This window comes from Pan troglodytes, chromosome 3 (assembly GCF_028858775.2).
Source record: "Pan troglodytes isolate AG18354 chromosome 3, NHGRI_mPanTro3-v2.0_pri, whole genome shotgun sequence".
Taxonomy (NCBI): Eukaryota; Metazoa; Chordata; class Mammalia; order Primates; family Hominidae; genus Pan; species Pan troglodytes.
The window spans coordinates 5,791,361-5,813,600 of NC_072401.2; the positions used below are offsets into that span (position 1 = coordinate 5,791,361).

At 45.5% G+C, this 22,240-nt stretch overlaps 1 protein-coding gene across 5 annotated transcripts in view; it reads left to right on the plus strand.

The window, feature by feature from the left end:
* The window catches only part of STK32B (serine/threonine kinase 32B), a 445,681-nt gene that overhangs the window by 413,290 nt on the left and 10,151 nt on the right, over positions 1-22,240 (plus strand). For all 5 annotated transcript variants that reach the window (XM_016951222.4, XM_024356003.3, XM_016951221.4 and 2 more), the window contains one exon: positions 932-996. In XM_016951222.4, the coding sequence (XP_016806711.1) occupies positions 932-996 (65 nt within the window). The remainder of the gene's footprint in view (positions 1-931; positions 997-22,240) is intronic.

A 22,240-nucleotide genomic window follows, 5' to 3' on the forward strand; every position in this document is an offset into this window, starting at 1 on the left:
CCCAGCGGTCCCTCTGCGCCCTTGAGAAAGATTTTGTACCGCAGAGGCCCCCAGGGCTGCACGATGACTTTTGTGGGTCCTGGGCACTTTGCCTCTGTGGGCCCCTGTATTCGTTTCCTGGGGCTGCCACAAGCTGGGTGGCTTAAAACAACCCACATTTATTCTCTCACGGTTCTGGAGGCCAGAAATCCAAACTCAAGGTCTCCGCAGAGCCCAGCTCTCTCCAAAGGCTATAGGGGAAGGGCCGTCCTTGGCTCCCCAGGCTTCGAGTGGCGGCCGGCCCTCTTGTCCTTTGCTGGCTCGCAGCTGCATGGCTCCAGTCTCTCCCTCCGTCGCTGCATGGCCTAATTCTCTGTGTCTTTGTGTGTCTTCATATGGCCTTCATATAAGGACCCCAGTCATTGGGCTTAGGGCCTACCTAATTCACTGTGACTTCATCTTAACTGGATTACATCTGTAAAGGTTCTATTTCCAGATAACGTCGTGTTTATAAGTACTGGGGGGTTGGGACTGAAGATAGCTTTCAGAGGACACAATTCAACACACAACACCTCCCTCCCCTATAAAAGTCTATTGAAAGTTGAGCCCCTGGCATGATGGTTGTGAATTTCTGGTTTTCCATGCCTCTCACGTGGGTCTTAAGTGGTCAGGAAAATAAGCTCATGAATTTCAGCCCATATTCCATTCTAACATGGCTTTTAAGTTGGATTTAGTGGCTTAACGTGGAGAAAAGCATCTTTGTCCACCAGGCTACCTTTGGACACAGCCACCCATGCAGTCAGGGTCAGCCCCAGACACTTAGCTTGCCTTGTCCCGGTCCCAAGCATCTGAGGTTTCCGTCTAGATCAATCTGCTGTCCTCTGATGCTCCATTACCGTGTGTCCCTGGACCATGCTTTGTCATTTGGTCACCTCTCTGTGCTCTTTGACAGAATGGACACCTGCAGCAGTGTTTGGAGACTGTCCGGAAGGAATTCATCGTATTCAACAGAGAGAAGTAAGTCCTTCACACTGTACCCCTTGGGGAAAGCCTGTCCTAAGTGACCCAAGGTCTTCCTGGCAGAATCACAGTCCCTGCCCCCCAAACCAGCTTTGACGATGAAAGGGAAGGTATCACTGAGGTGAGACACAGGGCTCTGGTGGGGATGAAACTCCTGGATTTTGAATAGACAGGGCTCCGATCCTGCCTCTGCTGTGTGGCCTGAGCCAGTCTCTGGGAGTTCCCATGAGAATGGGGAGGCTGCAGCAGCCCTGAGCGGGCACACAGGAACACAGGCGGAGAGGCAGGCTCACTGTGATGAAAAGTAAGAGCGCTGGGGTCAAGTTGCCTGGGGCCAAGTCCTGGCTCTGCCACTGCAGAGTGACCTTGCCCTGCCTGAGCCTCCTGGTCAGCATCAGCCCAGTGGAGAGGCCTCCTTAACACGCGGGGCTGTGAGAATTAAATGAGGCTGTTGGCCCGCAGCAGCTGGTATGGAAGGGGTTCTCAACACGGCAAGGTAATGACGATTGTTACTAATATTTACTTGGGTAAGGTCGGTGGGGGATGCTGGAACCTCAGCAGCCTGGGATGGGAAAAGAGACAGGGAATCTGGGAGGGGCTAGGTGGGGTGTGCCCTGGCCATGGGACTGCCCTCTAAGGGGCTGGTCAACAAAGCAGGCAGACACCTCAGGCTCGGTTCCAGCCAATGATAATATCCAGGGGAGGCCGGGCGCGGTGGCTCACGCCTGTAATTCTAGCATTTTGGGAGGCTGAGGTGGGCAGATCACGAGGTCAGGATATCGAGACCACGGTGAAACCCCGTCTCTTCTAAAAATACAAAAAGTTAGCTGGGCGCAGTGGCGGGCGCCTGTAGTCCCAGCTACTCGGGAGGCTGAGGCAGGAGAATGGCGTGAACCCGGGAGGCAGAGCTTGCAGTGAGCCGAGATCGCGCCACTGCAGTCCAGCCTGGGCGACAGAGCAAGACTCCGTCTCAAAAACAAAAAAAAAAATTATCTAGGGGATTTGTGGCTGTGGCTGACTTGTCAGAGCTGGGGCTCCAGCAGAGGCAGCCGATGAGCCCCATTTGACCCACACTAAGCCAGGCTTTGGGTTGGTAGAGGCAAATCAGAGATGCTTCCTGCCCTCCAGGAGATTCAAATATTGATTGATTCAAAAAATCATTGATTACAGGCCCTTATGCAATCCCCAGTATTCAACCATTTTGGCTTTCAGCAGATGCTAACAGCGCAGGAAACACGTGCTAAGGCCAAGGGCCACCCAGGGCAGTGCATGTCACAGCAGACACCTGGCTCAGCCTAGGTGGTTGGGGAAGTTCTCTAGGTGGCGTGCTGGGCCAAGTCCTAAGGGACATGTAGGGGAAAACACGGCATTCCAGGAGTAGGAACAGTGCACAGAGAAGGAAGACAGCATGGCTGCCGCAGGGCCCTGCAGCTGGTTAGGAGGCTTGGATTACCAGAGCCTAGAGAGTGAGGAGAGGTGAGGGATGGGGCAGGGATGGGTGTTTGGGTTCCAGCCATGGGCCAGTGGGCAGGACAGGGCTCCAGTCCCAGTCGACGCTGGGGAGGCAAAGGAGGCAGCAGCCTTTCACTGACCCTGAGTGGCTATAGCTCTGAGGGCCAATGGGTGCCCAGATCAGCACAGACACACACACCAGGCTTGGGCAGCAAGCCTCACCTGCTAGAGGGTTGGGGTCTCCCTCTAGGAGACCACATGTTGGGGTCTCCCAGCTCTGGCCAACAACACAGGAAGGGCCTCTCCAGCCACAGCCCATCAGACTTGGGGAAGACGGGGGCTGACGTCGTGAGTGGTTTCGGAGCTTATCCCAATTTTCCTGTGGTCCTGCCTGCTCTGAGGCTCATGGCCCTTCCCCCAGACTTAGAAACCCAGACCCAGGAACTTCTGCTCAAAGAGCATCAGTGATCTTGGGCTCAGGCAGCCTTCATTCTCTGTGTGGGGGCCGTGGAGTCCAATGAGAGCAACTGCTGGCAAACGTGAGCCTGCAAAAAGCTAAGCTGTGTGGGACCCAAGCAGACAGCAGTCTCATTTCACCTTTTGCTGTGTGCCAGAACCTGCTTCAGTTTGGATTCTTCCTTTTAAAAGGAAATGAGAATGAGACATCCTTCCCTGTGTCATTTAGGAGTTGCGTCTGCTGCTTTTAGCAGAAACCCCACTATATAGGAGCTTCAGCCGAGTAGATGTTTTCTTCCTCATGTGGAAATGGGAATTGATGAGGGAAATGCAGTTGGCCTGTGGACGCCCCTGAGATTTGCAGTCAGCCTATGGACACCATTGAGATTTGGCATCGGGAATTGGAAGTGAGGCTGGCATAGTTTACAGGAGTCGGCAAAATAAAGAAAGAGGGCAGACGTCATGTGTTCCTGACAATGGGGAGCCACAGAGAGCATGGCTATGGGGGAAGCTGTTGGCTGAGGTCTGAGCTGTGGTTCTTCTTCTTCATCCTGTCTCTGCTTACCTAAGTGCTTCCTCTGCGGCCCTGATGGCTGATAGGCTTCCTGTCACAGCGGGCGTGCAGGCTTACTGCCATATAAAGGTGTCCAGGAGAGGGTTTTGCTGTGTCCCCCAAGATGCATCAGCCGACCCCATCCCCACCTCATCTTGTGGGAAGAGAGCCATGCTCCATCTACCCACAGTCCTCCCTGCTGCAGTTTCTCAGCAGTAAAAAAATGCCTATGAGAAGTTGATTCATGACACATGATTGCCTCAAAACAAGCATTTTTCCTTTAAACCAAGAAAAAAGTGAGACCTGTTTATCCTTCACTTCTGTCTGGAATCCCATGTTAGAGGCACTGCTGGCACTTGAGTAGCTGGAAAATTAAATCGAGCACCTTCTGCCCCACTTGAGCAGTGTGGTGAGTCGAGGGCTGGTCAGGGGGAGCCAAGCATCAAGCCAGGCTTGTCGTCATGCTCCGCCTGGACCACGTCCCCAGTCCCCAGCAGTTCTGTCTCCTTTCAATCTCTGCAGACCTGGCCATCAGCCTGACACCAGTTGCTCCTGCAGAATATGCAGGGGGATGCAGGATCCCTGCACAGTGGGGGCTGCAAAGATAAATCACACATCACACAGGAGGGCCACAGTCCCAGGGGGGCAATCAGAATTGTCTGAGGGCCTGTTAGCATCTAGAGATACTGCACCTGCTGCAGGTTGCATGGTGTCCCTCAAAAAGATACGTCGAAGCCCTAAGCCCCCCTACTTCAGAATGTGACCTTATTTGGAAATAGGGTGGGTGCAGATGTAATGAGTTCTGATGAGGTCAGACTGGAGTAGGGTGGGCGCCTAATCCAACATGACTGGTGTCTGTCCTGACAAGAGAAGAGGTGCAGGCATGGGGAGAAGGCCACGGGAAGATTGTAGTGATGCAGGTACAAGCCAACGAGCACCCAGCATTGGCGGCCATCCAGCGCTGGGAGGAAGGACTGGAGCGGATTCTCCCTCAGAGCCCTCAGAAGGAGCCAACCCTGCCCACACCTTGATTTCAGACTCTAGCCTCTAGAGCTATGGGGAATACATTTCTGTTGTTTAAAGCCACCCAGTTGGTGGTAACTTAGTTACGGCCACCCAGAGAAACTAATACAGCCAATACAGCTCCCTAATCCATTCCTTCCCAACCAGAAGCTGAGAGAGTAAGCATGGGGACCAGCATTTTAATATGTCCCACAAGCCATTCTGATGCTTAACAGTTTGGAATCTTCCGCAGGAGACAAGGGTGTCTAAGTGCTGCATCCTCTAGTGGGTTCTGAGTTAAGTCATAAGGACCCGTCTAAAGCTGCAAACCTTCCCAGCTCTGGCTCCTTTGCCCTTAGGGGTTCATCTGCAACTCCTACATTCAATGTGTCTTGAACATAGATTCCTGCTATAGATGGTTTTAGCAAAAGCCTACTGGCTGCGGGATGCTCCTGGGGGCCTTAACTTCCCTGCACAGCTGACTTCCTCTTGCATAGGCCACGTATGCTTCCTCAGCTAGAGAAAGCTCTTGGGGAGAGAGACGGTTCCTGCAACTCCCACTGTGGTAAAGCACCCATCATCTGCACGAAGCAGCAAGTGGGAGCTGAGAGGACATGGGCAGGGCATCCACTGTGTCAGCCCTGCAGGACAAATGCATTCAGTCATTTGACAGCTAAATCATAATCCTGGACTGGGCCTCACACAGAAGTGAGTCTTCAGGACTCGTGTCCTCAGGATGCCCATAGCCTGCAGGGGGGAGGATTACCAAACAGTGCGGTGTGTGCCGTGAAGCAGACACACAGGGGCCACTGTGGGGACAGGAGGAGGTGCCCTGGGGCTAACCTCTCTGGACCTTTGTTTCTAAACAGAGAACAAAATTAAAATTAGCGCTGCCTACTTTTTTGGAAATGCAGCTTATTATTGGCTAATGGTCTCAGCTGGCAAAAGGCCACTGAGCCAGGTGGAGCAGCTGCTTCCAGGGCTGGTCAGGGCTTTGAAGGCCTTGGCAGCTGAGACTTCCATTGGGTTGAGAAATGCACCGGGGGGCCCATCCTCCTATTCTTGGCCAAAGATCTGAGCAGGGCTGATTTTTCCAAGAGGTCTTTTCAATAGCATTTGACAACATTTTGCAGAATAAGAAGCTCCTGGTGAGGAAGGAATTTAAGGGGCATTTTCTATCTTTGCTATCTCTTGAAGAAACAAAAACATTTAAAATCATATAAAAGCTACCCCTGGAGTCCTTGAAAGTATCACATTTTAAAAATCTAATATTGCATTTGTTACACCAAATAATACTATGAACACTAATAACAATCATCATTTGTATGTGACTTTATGGTTTTAGATCATGTTCCTTTAATCTAGGGTTTCTCAACCTTGGCACTGACTGTTGACATCAATTCTTGGTTGTGAGGGCCATCCTGTGCATTGCAGGATACTTAAATAATCTCTGCCCTCTACCTACTAGATACCAGTAACATCTTCAGACAGTGACAATCAAAAATGTCTCCAGATATTGCCAAACGTTCCCTGGCAGGCAAAATCACCCCCAGTTGAGAGCCAGTGCTTTAGTCCTTACTTATCACATTTCCCTAAAAGAAATATCATTGGTATTCTCAAGGTCTTGCAATATGAAGAACTTGAACTCTGATCTCCCGTCTCCTAGTTCCCAGGCTCTTTCTGCTAGCTGTGCTTTCATCCAGTTGTTTGGCAGATGTTTATTGAGCATCTCCCTGGGGTCAGGTACAGGGATACTGCTGGGAGCAAGGCCCCTGCTCTCAATGGAGCTCACACCCTGGTGGCACGAGCTTTCAGACGTGCAGGAAGGATTGCTTTGCACACGTGGGTGGCCTTGAGGGTTCTCTCCAATGCACCCAATGGGCAGTGGCAGGCGTGGCATAGATGGTCATGAGAGCTCCCTTTTATTGGGTGTTCACTCTGTGCCATTTAGTCTGTACATCCATCCTCTGAGCTGGTTATGCTTATTCCCCCCCATTTCACAGGTTAGGAAGTACAGGCCCAGAGTGGATTAAGGGCACACAGCCAAGAGGTGGCAGAGCCGGGGTTCCATAGAGACAGTGTGGCTCCAGAGCCCCAGGCTGAATCAAAATAGTGGGTGGAGGGTGCCCTGACTAAGTCCGCAGCAGGGTAAACAGTCAAAAGATATTTAAAGACCGGACACGGTGGTTCACGCCTGTAATCCCAGCACTTTGGGAGGCCGAGGCAGGTGGATCACCTGAGGTCAGGAGTTTGAGACCAGACTGGCCAACATGGTGAAGCCCCATCTCTAGTAAAATACAAAAATTAGCCTGGTGTGGTGGTGCATACCTGTAATCCCAGCTACTGGGGAGGCTAAGTCAGGAGAATCACTTGAACCCAGGAGGCAGAAGTTGCAGTGAGCCAAGACCGCGCCACTGCACTCCAGCCTGGGAGACAGAGCAAGATTCTGTCTCAAAAAAAAAAAAAAAGAAAGAAAAAAAATTAATGTTGGCTGACTTCATCTGCTTAGGTGGCCTCCCTGGAGAACTCTGGCCTTGGAGGATCCCAGCAATATGATAGGGACCCTCCAGCATGGCCTGGAGCCCTCGTGAGCCAGCGCCAATGAGGCACAAGGGGTGCAATCCATCACAGACTTCAGAATCTGATGGGCCTGGGTCAAGCCTTGGTCTTGCTGCTCGTGGTGCTGTGACCCCAGTGAAGCTCCAGCCTCTCTGAGCCTCGGACTTCTCATCTGTGCCATCAAGGGGCTGAACAGATATCAATGATTCTTTGACTTTACCAAGGTCTGTGCCATCTGCAAAGTGCTTTGACATTTCTCGTATCTCTTCAGCAACCCCACTAGTAAGAAAAGGAAAGGTTAGTCCTTGTATTCATCTGCAAAATGGAGAAAACCCTTTGCACTTAGTCCCTTCCCCTCAAACCTCACGGCTGGGAAGTAGCAAACTTCAAAACTCTAGGCCTCCCAAAGTGAAGGCCAGCACATGTAGGTTCTGTCCAGTCTTTGAATTAAACATTGTGGTTCAAACTTAATAGAAAAGGCAGTTAACAGTGAAGACCACCCCCACTGGCCATGGGGGAGCTACCTGCACCCATTTTCTCATTCCATTCTCCTTGAGATTCTATCCGTAGGTATTTTTATTCCCGTTTCACGGTCAGCTAAACTGATTAAAACGTAATTCTGACTTGAATGGTGTCTCTGAAACTCAGAAGTCTAGAGGGTTTACTGCCCAATGAGGTGGAGGGGAGGGAAGAGCTCAGGCGATTGAGCAAGGCAGGGCCGAGCTTTCTGGGAACCCTGATACAGCAGAGCAAATGCCTTTCGAATGACTGGGGAGAATCAGCTCAGTGACCTGACGCAGCGGGAGGAATTCCAGCCAGAGATGAAGGTAGTCTAAAAGGCTGTGTGGATTGCAGAATCTTAATAGTGCCACAAAACTCACAATCAAGACACTGCACGGGAATTAGGGCCCGGTTTAAAAAGTGTGGCCAGGCACGGTGGCTCACACCTGTAATCCTAGCACTTTGGGAGGCTGAGGCTGGCGAATCACGAGGTCAGGAGTTCAAGACCAGCCTGGCCAACATGGTGAAACCCCCATCTATACTAAAAATACAAAGAAACATTAGCTGGGTGTGGTGGCAGGCGCCTGTAATCCCAGCCACTCAGGAGGCTGAGGCAGGAGAATCGCTTGAACCTGAGAGGCGGAGCTTGCAGTGAGCCGAGATCACACCACTGCACTCCAGCCTGGGCGACAGTGCAAGACTCCATCTCAAAAAAAAAAAAAAAAAAAAAAGCGTGACTGGCTTGGGAGGCTGAGGTGGGCAGATCACTTGAGGTCAGGAGTTCAAAACCAACCTGGCCAACATGGTGAAACCCTGTCTTTACTAAAAATACAAAAATTAGGCAAGCGTGGTGGTGCACGCCTGTAGTTCAGCTACTCAGGAGGCTGAGGCAGGAGAATTGCTTGAACCTGGAAAGCAGAGGTTGCAGTGAGCCAAGATCACGCCACTGCACTCCAGCCTGGGCGACAGAGCAAGACTCCGTTCCAAATAAAAAAAAAAAGTGTGACCGATTCTGACAAATCTCAGCCAATAAAAGATGTGGGGAAAAAAAAAAAGACATAGAAAATACTATCATTTTTAAGTGTATTGAAAAGCTGTTATGTGCCATGTACTGTGCTTGGTTGGCATTTTATATATATTCACATTTGGTCTACAATTAATCCTCACCACAATCTTTTTGTTTTTTAAATTTTTTTGAAATGGAGTTTTGCTCTTGTCGCCCAGGCTGGAGTACAATGCCGCAATCTTGGCTCACTGCAACCTCCGCCTCCCAGGTTCAAGCGATTCTCCTGCCTCAGCCTCCCAAGTAGCTGGGATTACAGGCACCCGCCACCACACCCGGCTAATTTTTGTATTTTTTTTCAGTAGAGATGGGGTTTTGCCACGTTGGCCAAGCTGGTCTCGATCTCCTGACCTCAGGTGATCTGCCCACCTTGGCCTCCCAAAGTGCTGGGATTACAGGTGTGAGCCACTGCACCCGGCCTCACAATCTTGATTTATAAGTCTTAATATCTGGAAAGAATAAGTCATCCGTCTGAGGTCACTGGTAAAGTGTTTTAGCTAGAGTGGGGATTCCACACATAGGTCTGAGGGATTCTCAAGCCCATTTTCTGTTTCACTATCCCCCTTCTGATGCTCAATTTTAATTTTTTAAAAATACAGAAACTGTAATTACAATATCCAAGTGAAGTAAAGGAGTGGTACTGCTGGGAAAGTATATAAAATACAGAATACAAACACTGAGGTGTTCTGAAATAAGCACACAGGGGCAACTAGTAACTTCTCTTATGGGTCCTTAAAGTTGATTTCCACTGCTTAATCTAGCTATCACACACCCTGGCTTCTTATGAAAAAGCCTTAGACTCTGCCTGAGAACCCTGTGTTGTGAGTTGAATTGTGTCCTCCTAAAGGATATGTTGGAGACCTGTCGCCTAGCACCTGTGAAGATGACCTGTCACCTGGCACCTGTGAAAATGACCTTATTTGGAAACAGGGTCTTTGCAGAAGTATTAAGTTTATGAGTGAATATGACCTTATTTGGAAACAGAGTCTTTGCAGAAGTATTCATTTTATGAAGAGGTCACACTAGATTAGGGTAGGCACTAAATCCAATGACACATAGGGAAGAAGGCCATGTGCAGGTGCAGGGAGACAGAAGAGAGGCTGCCACAACCCAAGGGATGCCGCCACCAGATTGGTGGCTACCACCAGAAACTGGAAGAGACAAGGGGACTTCCCCCTGCAACCCTCTAAGGAAGTGTGGCCCAGCCAACACCTTGATTTCCAACTTTCTGATCTCTAGAACAAAGCAAGACTATATTTCTGTTGTTTTTAAGCCACCAAGTTTGCGGAAATTTGCTAAGCAGATCAAGGAAAAAAATATACCTTCCAGGAACTTAAAAGGCTCCCCGATGGGTAGTGCTGTCTCACCGTGTAACCCTCGATTTCTCCTCAAAATTTGAAACAAAACGTTAAGCATGGCTATTATTATCAGTGAGGTGTTCTGAAATAAGCACACAGGGGCAACTAGTAACTTCTCTTATGGGTCCTCAAAGTTGATTTTCACTGCTTAATCTAGCTGTTATCACACACCCTGGCTTCTTATGAAAAAGCCTTAGCGTCTCTGCCTGAGACCTCTGTGCTGAATTGAATTGTGTCCTCTCAAATGGCCTAAAACCCTCAAATGCCTCATTTCCTGTCTGGAGACACAGTCTAGAGGTCCTGATGGGAGCTCTGGCTCAGAATGGCTCAGAGTCCATTATTCACCACCCACCAGCATCTGGATCCCCAGATCCCCTCTCTGAGTCCATAACCAGGTACAAATGCACAGTTTCAGTGACTTAACAACAACCAAGTGTGTTCCTTGTTCACGCTGTATATCCGTGGCAGGTCAGCTTGGAGTGCAGCTCCTACATCTTCCTGCTGCTGCTCACTCTACTCCGTATGGCAGTGATCATGACAGAGGGAAGAGCCCTCTGGAGAGTTTTGCCATTGGGAATTACACGCTCCAGCCTGATGGTAGCACGCAGCACTTCCATTCATGCTCACTGGCCGGAACTAGTCACATGGCCTCAACACCAAGGGAGCCCGGAACTTCAATCCTGCCGTGTCCTGGGAACAGGGGCTAGAGTGTGTGGTGAGGACCCCTAGTGACTGCCCATCCGTCAGACCCCCAGTGCAGGTCCTTCCAGTGCCCCCACCCACACCAAGAAGGACCCAGCAAACCTCACCCTTAAGCTAGCTGAGGCGGAAAAGCTGAGCCTCACCTCCGAGTCTAGGGAGAAATCAACTGGTACCAGTGCCCAGAATGGGGCCGTGGAAAGAATGCTTAGCTGGGAAGAGGGGAAGAGCAGAGTTCTGCATCTGAACTCTCGACTCCCCTCTGAAAAGCCATGTGACCTACTACCAGTTGCCCATCCATTCTCACCCTAAAAATGGGCCTGGTTCACTTTTCTCCCAAAGGATGGGATGTAGGTATTAAATGAGAAGTTGTGGAATGAAGAGACACTCAACAAATATGGAAAATCAATCCCCCATGACTCAGAAACCAGAGACTGCTGCCCTTCAGTTCTGTCAGAGCGGTCTCATTTGCAAAGGGGCGGAGAGAGGGAGAGGAGATGGTAAGAGAATCCCTTGCGTTTTGCATTTTCTGCATTTAGCACCCAGAGTTCGGCTGAATCCAACCAAAGACTCCCTCAAATGTGTTTTGCTTCAGGCAACAGCTGATAAGACTGGCAGAACTTTAATGCTTCTGGCCAAAGGCTGTTATTGAATTCCTGAGATCAGAATTGCCTACAAGGTTATCTCCCAATAACTGTTGAGGTTTAAAAGTGGAACCTCCAGTTATATTGAGTTTTTACTTAGAAATCTCCGGGAGACTGGAAAGATGTTGTATTAGAGTCCCAGAGAAAACACTCAAAGGATAATTTACTTACAAAGAATCCTTTACATTGAGTGGGTACAGAGACGCCACAGAGGCTCTGCAGTACCCTGGGGCTCCATAGAAGCCAAGGTGTTACTCCCCGGAGGCTGGAGGAGATGAGGGGATGGAGAGCCTCAATCCCGGGGCTGCCTTGACTGGAACAGTGACCTCCAATGTTCCTAGCAACTCCAGGCGGCAGTACAGGGAGGAAGCTAGGGAACCAGTGCCCACACTTGGCATCCCTTGCTCTCTCTGATTTCTGCTGGGGCTTCCCATTGGCCACGCCCAGCTGGAAGCCCACAGGCATGGGCACCTAGGCTATGGCTCCCCTAAGTCAGACTCCCAGGCTGACAAGAGGTGCAGGTGGTACAAAGCGGATCCAGGGGGAGGCAGGAGACAGTTAATCCCGGGGAGTTTTTTCTTTTTCTTTGTTCTTGTTTTTTGTTGGTGTGTGTTTGTTTGTTTGTTTTTGTTTGTTTTTTTTTTTTTTAGATGGAGTCCTGTTCTGTCACCCAGGCTGGAGTGAAGTGGCATGATCTCGGCTCACTGCAACCTCCGCCTCCCAGGATCAAGCAATTCTCCTGCCTTAGCCTCCCAAGTAGCTGGGATTACAGGCACCCACCACCACGCCCAGCTAATTTTGTATTTTTAGTAGAGGCAGGGTTTCACCATGTTGCTCAGGCTGGTCTCAAATTCCCGACCTCAGGTGATCCACCCACCTCGGCCTCCCAAAGTGCTGGGATTACAGGCGTGAGCCACCATGCCCGGCCTAGTCTAGGGGAATTCTAAGAATTGGAGGAATATCCCATGAGAAAGAAACTGGAATCATCCAAATATTTAATAGTTCCAGAAAGCAGACCTAAGGCCAGTGGAGGTGGAGTGGAGATGGAGCTCTCAGGCAGCAGATTTCTCCATTTCAATTCTATGTGAAGGAAAAGTTTCTCAGGACTTGAGCTATTCCCAGATGGGATGGGCTGCCTTGGGAGGTGGCAGCAGGGCTTGGATAACACTGGCTGGGTCTCTGCCAGGGATTCTAGAGAAGGGATTCTTGCAGGGTATGCACGATGGAACTGAATGACTTTTGCTTTTTTCTCTTTCAATATCCACCCTCCATTTCCAACTCAATTATCATTATTCAATTTGGTATGTGTCCTCCCACAGCTTTCCAGTAATTTCAACTCTGTGTTTGCGGTTTTTTGGGGCTTTCTTTTGGGGCGTTTCTTTTTTAACTACAGAGAGGCAGGATATGTAAATGGCTAAAAGCACACACTCTGGAACCAGACTGCCTGGGTACAAATCCTGATTTTAGCTTTGTGGCCTTAGACTTCAAACTAGTGCCTCAGCTTTCTAATTGTAAAATGGGGTATTAATATGTACTTCATAGGATTGTCGTAAGAACAAATGGCACACATGTTAAGCATTTAACAGCCTCGGTGACAGTCAGCACTACCCAATGTTTGCTAGTAGTATTAATTATGTACAAAATTATCAGACCGATATAGTGCCATTCAATTAAGTATTGTGTCAGACATTATCTTCTTTTCATTTTTTAAATCAACACACACTGTTCACAAAAAGAGTGAAACTCTGTAAAATATTTCAAGAGGTTTATTCTGAGCCAAATATGAGTGACCATGGCCCATGACACAGCCCTCAGGAGGTCCTGAGAACATATATGTGCCCAAGGTGGTCGGGGTACAGCTTGGTTTTAAACATTTTAGGGAGGAATGAGACATCAATCAAATACATTTAAGAAATACATTGGTTTGGTTCAGAAAGGCAGGACAACTCAAAGCAGGGTTGGTGGGGGAGCTTTCAGGCTATAGGTAAATTTAAACATTTTCTGGTTAACAATTAGTTGAGTTTATCTGAAGACTTGGGATCAATGGAAAAGAATGTTTAGGTTAAGATAAAGGATTGCGGAGACCAAGTTTTTTTTTTTCTTTCATTATACTTTAAGTTTTAGGGTACATGTGCACAACGTGCAGGTTAGTTACATTTGTGTACATGTGCCATGTTGGTGTGCTGCACCCATTAACTCGTCATTTAACATTAGGTATATCTCCTAATGCTATCCCTCCCCCCTCCACCCACCCCACAACAGGCCCCAGTGTGTAATGTTCCCCTTCCTGTGTCCATGTGTTCTCATTGTTCAATTCCCACCTATCAGTGAGAACATGCGGTGTTTGGTGTTTTGTCCTTGTGATAGTTTGCTGAGAATGATGGTTTCCAGCTTCATTCATGTCCCTACAAAGGACATGAACTCATCATTTTTTATGGCTGCATAGTATTCTATGGTGTATATGTGCCACATTCCTTTAATCCAGTCTATCATTGTTGGACATTTGGCTTGGTTCCAAGTCGTTGCTATTGTGAACAGTGCCACAATAAACGTACGTGTGCATGTGTCTTTAAAGCAGCATGATTTATAATCCTTTTGGTATATACCCAGAAGTGGGATTGCTGGGTCAAATGGTATTTCTAGTTCTAGATCCCTGAGGAATCGCCACACTGACTTGCACAATCGTTGAACTAGTTTACAGTGCCACCAACAGTGTAAAAGTGTTCCTATTTCTCCACATCCTCTCCAGCATCTGTTGTTTCCTGACTTTTTAATGATTGCCATTCTAACTGGTGTGAGATGGTATCTCATTGTGGTTTTGATTTGCATTTCTCTGATGGCCAGAGCTGATGAGCATTTTTTCATGTGTCTTTGGGCTGCATAAATGTCTTCTTTTGAGAAGTGTCTGTTCATATCCTTTGCCCACTTTTTGATAGGGTTGTTTGTTTTTTTCTTGTAAATTTGTTTGAGTTCATCGTAGATTCTGAATATTAGCCCATTGTCAGATGAGTAGATTGCAAAAATTTTCTCCCATTCTCTAGGTTGCCTGTTCACTCTGATGGTAGTTTCTTTTGCTGTGCAGAAGCTCTTTAGTTTAATGAGATCCCATTTGTCAATTTTGGCTTTTGTTGTCATTGCTTTTGGTGTTTTAGACATGAAGTCCTTGCCCATGCCTATGTCCTGAATGGTATTGCCTAGTTTTTCTTCTAGGGTTTTTATGGTTTTAGGTCTAACATTTAAGTCTTTAATCCATCTTGAATTAATTTTAGTATAAGGTGTAAGGAAGGGATCCAGTTTCAGCTTTCTCCATATGGCTAGCCAGTTTTCCCAGCACCATTTATTAAATAGGGAATCATTTCCCCATTTCTTGTTTTTGTTAGGTTTGTCAAAGATCCGATGGTTGTAGATATGCGGCATGATTTCTGAGGGCTCTGTTCTGTTCCATTGGTCTGTATCTCTGTTTTGGTATCAGTACCATGCTGTTTTGGTTACTGTAGTCTTGTAGTACAGTTTGAAGTCAGGTAGCGTGATGCCTCCAGCTTTGTTCTTTTGGCTTAGGATTGACTTGGCAATGTGGGCTCTATTTTGGTTCCATATGAACTTTAAAGTAGTTTTTTTCCAATTCTGAGAAGAAAGTCATTGGTAGCTGGATGGGGATGGCATTGAATCTATAAATTACCTTGGGCAGTATGGCCATTTTTCACGATATTGATTCTTCCTACCCATGAATATGGAATGTTCTTCCATTTGTTTGTATCCTCTTTTATTTCCTTGAGCAGTGGTTTGTAGTTCTTCTTGAAGAGGTTCTTCACATCCCTTGTAAGTTGGATTCCTAGGTATTTTATTCTCTTTGAAGCAATTGTGAATGGGAGTTCACTCATGATTTGGCTCTCTGTTTGTCTGTTATTGGTGTATAAGAATGCCTGTGATTTTTGCACATTGATTTTGTATCCTGAGACTTTGCTGAAGTTGCTTATCAGCTTAAGGAGATTTTGGGCTGAGATGATGAGGTTTTTCTAGATATACAATCATGTCATCTGCCAACAGGGACAATTTGACTTCTTTTCCTAATTGAATACCCTTTATTTCTTTATCCTGCCTGATTGCCCTGGCCAGAACTTCCAACACTATATTGAATAGGAGTAGTGAGAGAGGGCATCCCTATCTTTTGCCAGTTTTCAAAGGGAATGCTTCCAGTTTTTCCCTATTCAGTATGATATTGGCTGTGGGTTTGTCATAGATAGCTCTTATTATTTTGAGAATGTCCCATCAATACCTAATTCATTAAGAGTTTTCAGGATGAAACGTTGCTGAATTCTGTCAAAGGCCTTTTCTGCATCTATTGAGATAATCATGTGGTTTTTGTCTTTGGTTCCGTTTATATGCTGGATTACATTTATTGATTTGCATATGTTGAACCAGCCTTGCATCCCAGGGATGTAGCCCACTTGATCATGGTGGATAAGCTTTTTGATGTGCTGCTGGATTCGGTTTGCCAGTATTTTACTGAGGATTTTTGCATCGATGTTCATCAGTGGTATTGGTCTGAAATTCTCTTTTTTTGTTGTGTCTCTTCCCGGCTTTGGTATCAGGATGATGCTGGCCTCATAAAATGAGTTAGGGAGGATTCTCTCTTTTTCTATTGATTGCAATAGTTTCAGAAGGAATGGTACCAGTTCCTCCTTGTACCTCTTGTAGAATTCGGCTGTGAATCCATCTGGTCCTGTACTTTTTTTGGTTGGTAAGCTATTAATTATTGCCTCAATTTCAGAGCCTCTTATTGGTCTATTCAGAGATTCAACTTCTTCCTGGTTTAGTCTTGGGAGGGTGTATGTGTTGAGGAATTTATCCATTTCTTCTAGGTTTTCTAGTTTATTTGCGTAGAGGTGTTTATAGTGTTCTCTGATGGTAGCTTGTATTTCTGTGGGATCGGTGGTGATATCCCCTTTATCATTTTTTATTGCATCTATTTGATCCTTCTCTCTTTTCTTCTTTATTAGTCTTGCTAGCAGTCTATCAATTTTGTTGACCTTTTCCAAAAACCAGCTCCTGGATTCATTGATTTTTTGAAGGTTTTTTTTGTGTCTCTATTTCCTTCAGTTCTGCTCTGATCTTAGTTATTTCTTGCCTTCTGCTAGCTTTTGAATGTGTTTGCTCTTGCTTCTCTAGTTCTTTTAATTGTGATGTTAGGGTATCAATTTTAGATCTTTCCTGCTTTCTCTTGTGGACATTTAGTGCTATGAATTTCCCTCTACACACTGCTTTGAATGTGTCCTAGAGATTCTGGTATGTTGTGTCTTTGTTCCGTTGGTTTCAAAGAACATCTTTATTTCTGCCTTCATTTCGTTGTGTACCCAGTAGTCATTCAGGAGCAGGTTGTTCAGTTTCTATGTAGCTGAGCGGTTTTGAGTGAGTTTCTTAATTCTGAGTTCTAGTTTGATTGCACTGTGGTCTGAGAGACAGTTTGTTATAATTTCTGTTCTTTTACATTTGCTGAGGAGAGCTTTACTTCCAAGTATGTGGTCAATTTTGGAATAGGTGTGGTGTGATGCAGAAAAGAATGTATATTCTGTTGATTTGGGGTGGACAGTTCTGTAGATGTCTATTAGGTCCACTTGGTGCAGAGCTGAGTTCAATTCCTGGATATCCTTCTTAACTTTGTGTCTCGTTGATCTGTCTAATGTTGACAGTGGGGTGTTAAAGTCTCCCATTATTATTGTGTTGGAGTCTAAGTCTCTTTGTAGGTCTCCAAGGACTTGCTCTATGAATCTGGGTACTCCTGTATTGGGTGCATATATATTTAGGATAGTTAGCTCTTCTTGTTGAATTGATCCCTTTACCATTATGTAATGGCCTTCTTTGTCTCTTTTGATCTTTGTTGGTTTAAAGTCTGTTTTATCAGAGACTAGGATTGCAACCTCTGCCTTTTTTTGTTTTCCATTTGCTTGGTAGATCTTCCTCCATCCCTTTATTTTGAGCCTATGTGTGTCTCTGCACATGAGATGGGTTTCCTGAATATAGCACATGGATGGGTCTTGACTCTTTATCCAGTTTGCCAGTCTGTCTCTTTTAATTGGAGCATTTAGCCCATTTACATTTAAGGTTAATATTGTTACGTGTGAATTTGATCCTGTCATTATGATGTTAGCTGGTTATTTTGCTCATTAGTTGATGCAGTTTCTTCCTAGCCTCAATGGTCTTTACAATTTGGCATGTTTTTGCAGTGGCTGGTACCAGTTGTTCCTTTCCATGTTTAGTGCTTGCTTCAGGAGCTCTTTTAGGGCAGGCCTGTTGGTGACAAAATCTCTCAGCATTTGCTTGTCTGTAAAGTATTTTATTTCTCCTTCACTTATGAAGCATAGTTTGGCTGGATATGAAATTCTGGGTTGAAAATTCTTTTCTTTAAGAATGTTGATTATTGGCCCCCACTCTCTTTTGGCTTGTAGAGTTTCTGCCGAGAGATCAGATGTTAGTCTGATGGGCTTCCCTTTGTGGGTAACCCGACCTTTCTCTCTGGCTGCCCTTCCCATTTTTTCCTTCATTTCAACTTTGATGAATCTGACAATTATGTGTCTTGGAGTTGCTCTTCTCGTGGAGTATCTTGGTGGCGTTCTCTGTATTTCCTGAATCTGAATGTTGGCCTGTCTTGCTAGACTGAAGAAGTTCTCCTGGATAATATCCTGCAGAGTGTTTTCCAACTTGGTTCCATTCTCCCCGTCACTTTCAGGTACACCAATCAGATGTAGATTTGGTATTTTCACAAAGTCTCATATTTCTTCGAGGCTTTCTCGTTTCTTTTTATTCTTTTTTCTCTAAACTTCTCTTCTCGATTCTTTTCATTCATTTCATCTTCCATCACTGATACCCTTTCGTCCAGTTGATCGAATCGGCTACTGAGGCTTGTGCATTCGTCATGTAGTTCTTGTGCCATGGTTTTCAGCTCTATCAGGTCCTTTAAGGACTTCTCTCTATTGGTTATTCTAGTTAGCCATTCGTCTAATTTTTTTCAAGGTTTTTAACTTCTTTGCCATGGGCTCGAACTTCCTCCTTTAGCTCGGAGTAGTTTGATCTTCTGAAGCCTTCTTCTCTCAACTTGTCAAAGTCATTCTCCCTCCAGCTTTGTTCCGTTGCTGGTGAGGAGCTGCATTCCTTTGGAGGAGGAGAGGCACTCTGCTTTTTAGAGTTTCCAGTTTTTCTACTCTGTTTTTTCCCCATCTTTGTGGTTTTATCTATCTTTGGTCTTTGATGATGGTGATGTACAGATGGGGTTTTGGTGTGGATGTACTTTCTGTTTGTTAGTTTTCCTTCTAACAGGACCCTCAGCTGCAGGTCTGTTGGAGTTTGCTGGAGGTCCACTCCAGACCCTGTTTGCCTGGGTATCAGCAGCGGAGGCTGCAGAACAGTGGATATTGGTGAACAGCAAATGTTGCTGCCTGATCATTCCTCTGGAAGTTTTGTCTCAGGGGAGTACCTGGCCGTGTGAGGTGTCAGTCTGCCCCTACTGTGGGGTGCCTCCCAGTTAGGCTACTCAGGGATCAGGGACCCACTTGAGGAGGCAGTCTGTCCGTTCTCAGATCTCCAGCTGCATGCTGGGAGGACCACTACTTTCTTGGAAGCTGTCAGACAGGAACATTTAAGTCTGCAGAGGATTCTGCTGCCTTTTGTTTGGCTATGCCCATGCCCCCAGAGGTGGAGTCTCAGAGGCAGGCTGGCCTCCTTGAGCCGTAGTGGGCTCCACCCAGTTCGAGCTTCCCAGCCTCTTTGTTTACCTACTCAAGCCTAGGCAATGGTGGGCGCCCCACCCCCAACCTCGCTGCAACCTTGCAGTTTGATCTCAGACTGCTGTGGTAGCAATGAGCGAGGCTCTGTGGGTGTAGGATCCTCCCAGCCAGGCGCGGGATGTAATTGCTGGTGTGCCATTTGCTAAGACCGTTGGAAAAGCAGTATTAGGGTGGGAGGGACCTGATTTTCCAGGTGCCATCTGTAACCCCTTTCTTTGACTAGGAAAGGGAATTCCCTGACTTCTTGCACTTCCAAGGTGAGGCGATGCCTCGCCCTGCTTTGGCTCACACTCGGTGCGCTGCACCCACTGTCCTGCACCCACTGTCCAACCCTCCCCAGTTAGATGAACCTGGTACCTCAGTTGGAAATGCAGAAATCACCCGTCTTCTGCGTCGCTCATGCTGGGAGCTGTAGACTGGGAGCTGTACACTGGAGCAGTTCCTATTTAGGGGACTGGAGCTGGCTCCACCCCCCTAAAATGTTTTATTTGGGAGGAAAGAATTGCAATTCAGGGCATACATTGCAGATTGGCTGGTCTTTAAGTATGTCCAAAGAACAAAGAGAAGGTTAGAGGTTTCATAAGAAGGAGAAATATTACATATTGCTCTTTGAGAAATTTCACTGGCACCAGTAAGATGTTGAGCAGTTGGCAAGTTCTGATTGGTAAGTAATAGCAGTGGGCAAAACCAGTCTTAGAATTGCAGCAGGTCATTTACTGTATTTCAGTTGGGTATGACAAGAATGACCCAGTTCATATGATCAGTTTTTACAAGTTCCCTTTTTGGTCAAGCTGTTTCTCTGAAAGTGTTGTTGATCAACCATGCTGTAGTTAGGCTTAATTATCCCTCAGCACCAGAATGGATCTGTCCCAGTTGTCTCTGTCCCATGTTGCAGGGAAGATATGTGGGTCTTTGTCAGGGACCCAAACCACAGTAAAGTAACAAAAAGGCCAGAAGGAAAAATCTTCCCAGAATGGGTTTGACTGTGGTCTAGTATTGATTTCCATCTAATTAGTCCATGGGCATGAGCAGTCATCTGGAAGTGTTGAGTTAACATTATCCTGTTAGGAGAGTTGGCATCACAAAGATTGAAGAGGCAATAAGAGCAAAGTTTAAAAATTATAATACAATTATAATATGATAAATGATTAACAACAACACAATACAATTAGTTTGTACAATGATTTTGAACTCACAGCCGAAGCCTAAGGGCAACAAACTACAATCTAAAGACTGTGGTGGAAACTGGGTGAGACATGTTGTAGCCATTGAGTCGCATTTTATGACTGGGTTGAATTAAAGAAGAAAATGTCAACTGACAAAAGAAATCACCAATACAACTTGACCAAAAAGCTGTGCTAGGGTTATTGTCAAAATTGCCTAGAGCAATTACTTATTGTGAAATGTGAATTACAGCATTATCCTGCCAAATGAAAAAGGTAGCATCAAGGAGGGGAGGAGTCTTATTCTGATATGGAGTCTCGTTCTGACACCTTAGGATAAGCTGTTTACAGTGTGGAAAACACCCCCTTCTTATTTTGGTTTGCAGTTTAAATGTCTGTGGTTATGGCATCAGGAAGCTTGGTGAACCTTCTTTGTGGCCCACACATGAGGCATGAAACCTGCTCCTTAAAATATATCTAGTTTCAATGTATCAGGCTTTAGGAACAAAGCAAGTCTCATTTTAGTAATTTTATTTAAAAAAGAGAGTTGAATTTGAAGAATTCTAATTTAGGACCTAGGCTGGTCTATAGGCAGATAACAAGAATTCATAAACAGTGTACAGAGTTACAACCCGATAACCCTATTCTTATATGGTCAGACCAGCCTGACCAACATGGTGAAACACTGTCTCTACTAAAAATACAAAAATTAGCTAAGTATGGGGGCACACGCCTGTAATCCCAGCTACTCAGGAGGCTGAGGCTGGAGAATCACTTGAACCCGGGAGGTGGAGGTTGCAGTGAGCTGAGATCATGCCACTGCACTCCAGCATGGGTGACAGAGTGAGACTCCATCTGAAAAAGAAAACAAAATGAATGTAAGATTTTATGGTGTAATGGTGAGCACTCTGGACTTGGAATCCAGAATTAACAATCAGAACATCTTGCAATTTTTTAAGAGCAGATCAATATTTCAAAAACATCTTTTTATTTAAATATAGGGAATCTTTTTTTTTAGTTTTTTACTAATGTATTTTGAATATCAAAACTCAATTGTTAGAAAGGTTATCATAAATAATTACCTTTTAATTGTAGTCAACTTGATCACACACATTACTTTCATAAATTTCCCTTTCACAAGCCTTTCTGTGACTCACATAGACCATGCATGATGTGCCTTAAATATTCTGCTTTGTCTTCTGCCTCCTCCTTCTTAAATAACTCAGTCATTTTATTTTAGGACAGAAATTTACCACACAAGAAAGATTCTTCCTCATTCAAAATTAGTCTCTTTTCTTTGCAACCTTCCTTAGCAAAAATTTATCTTCATATCTATAACTTTCTTCACATCTTTCTCTCCTACTTACCAGTTCTTTTACATCTTGTTTCTATTTTCTTGCTAGATTTATATTTTAAAACCACCTTTAAATAGCCTCTGAATTAGACAAAACATTTTTTTCTCAATAAAGAATATATTTTATGTCTTTCTTATAATTCTTATTAAAAACTTCATATTTTTATATTTTATATACAGAATGTTATATGTTAATTAAAATGTTTAACTCTCAGTAACCTTGAATTTTAGTAAAAGTCTAGGACTCAAGATCTTTAATTGTCTGTCATGTATCAATATTTTGAATGAGAACCAGTTTATAATTTGAAGTCGTAATTGAAAATGACCGAGACATTTAATGACTACCTATTAATTAAACATAACCTTAAGATTTCAAATCACATGAAAAGTTTATTCATAGACATTTGTCCAATTTACGTTTATCTGCTTTATTAAGTTTTAATAGGTTACCTAAATTACCTATGAGAATTGAGATATTAGACAAAGCTAACCATCAAGTTTTTTCTCTATTAATAATTTTTTAGCCTGTAAATATCAATTGTTTACCTAAGCAAGAACCGTAAAGTTAAATGCATGGTTCCCTGTCCATAACTCAGAAAATATGGCTGTTTTGATTAAATTAGCAATACTAAATTAATTCTATTCATCAAGTAATT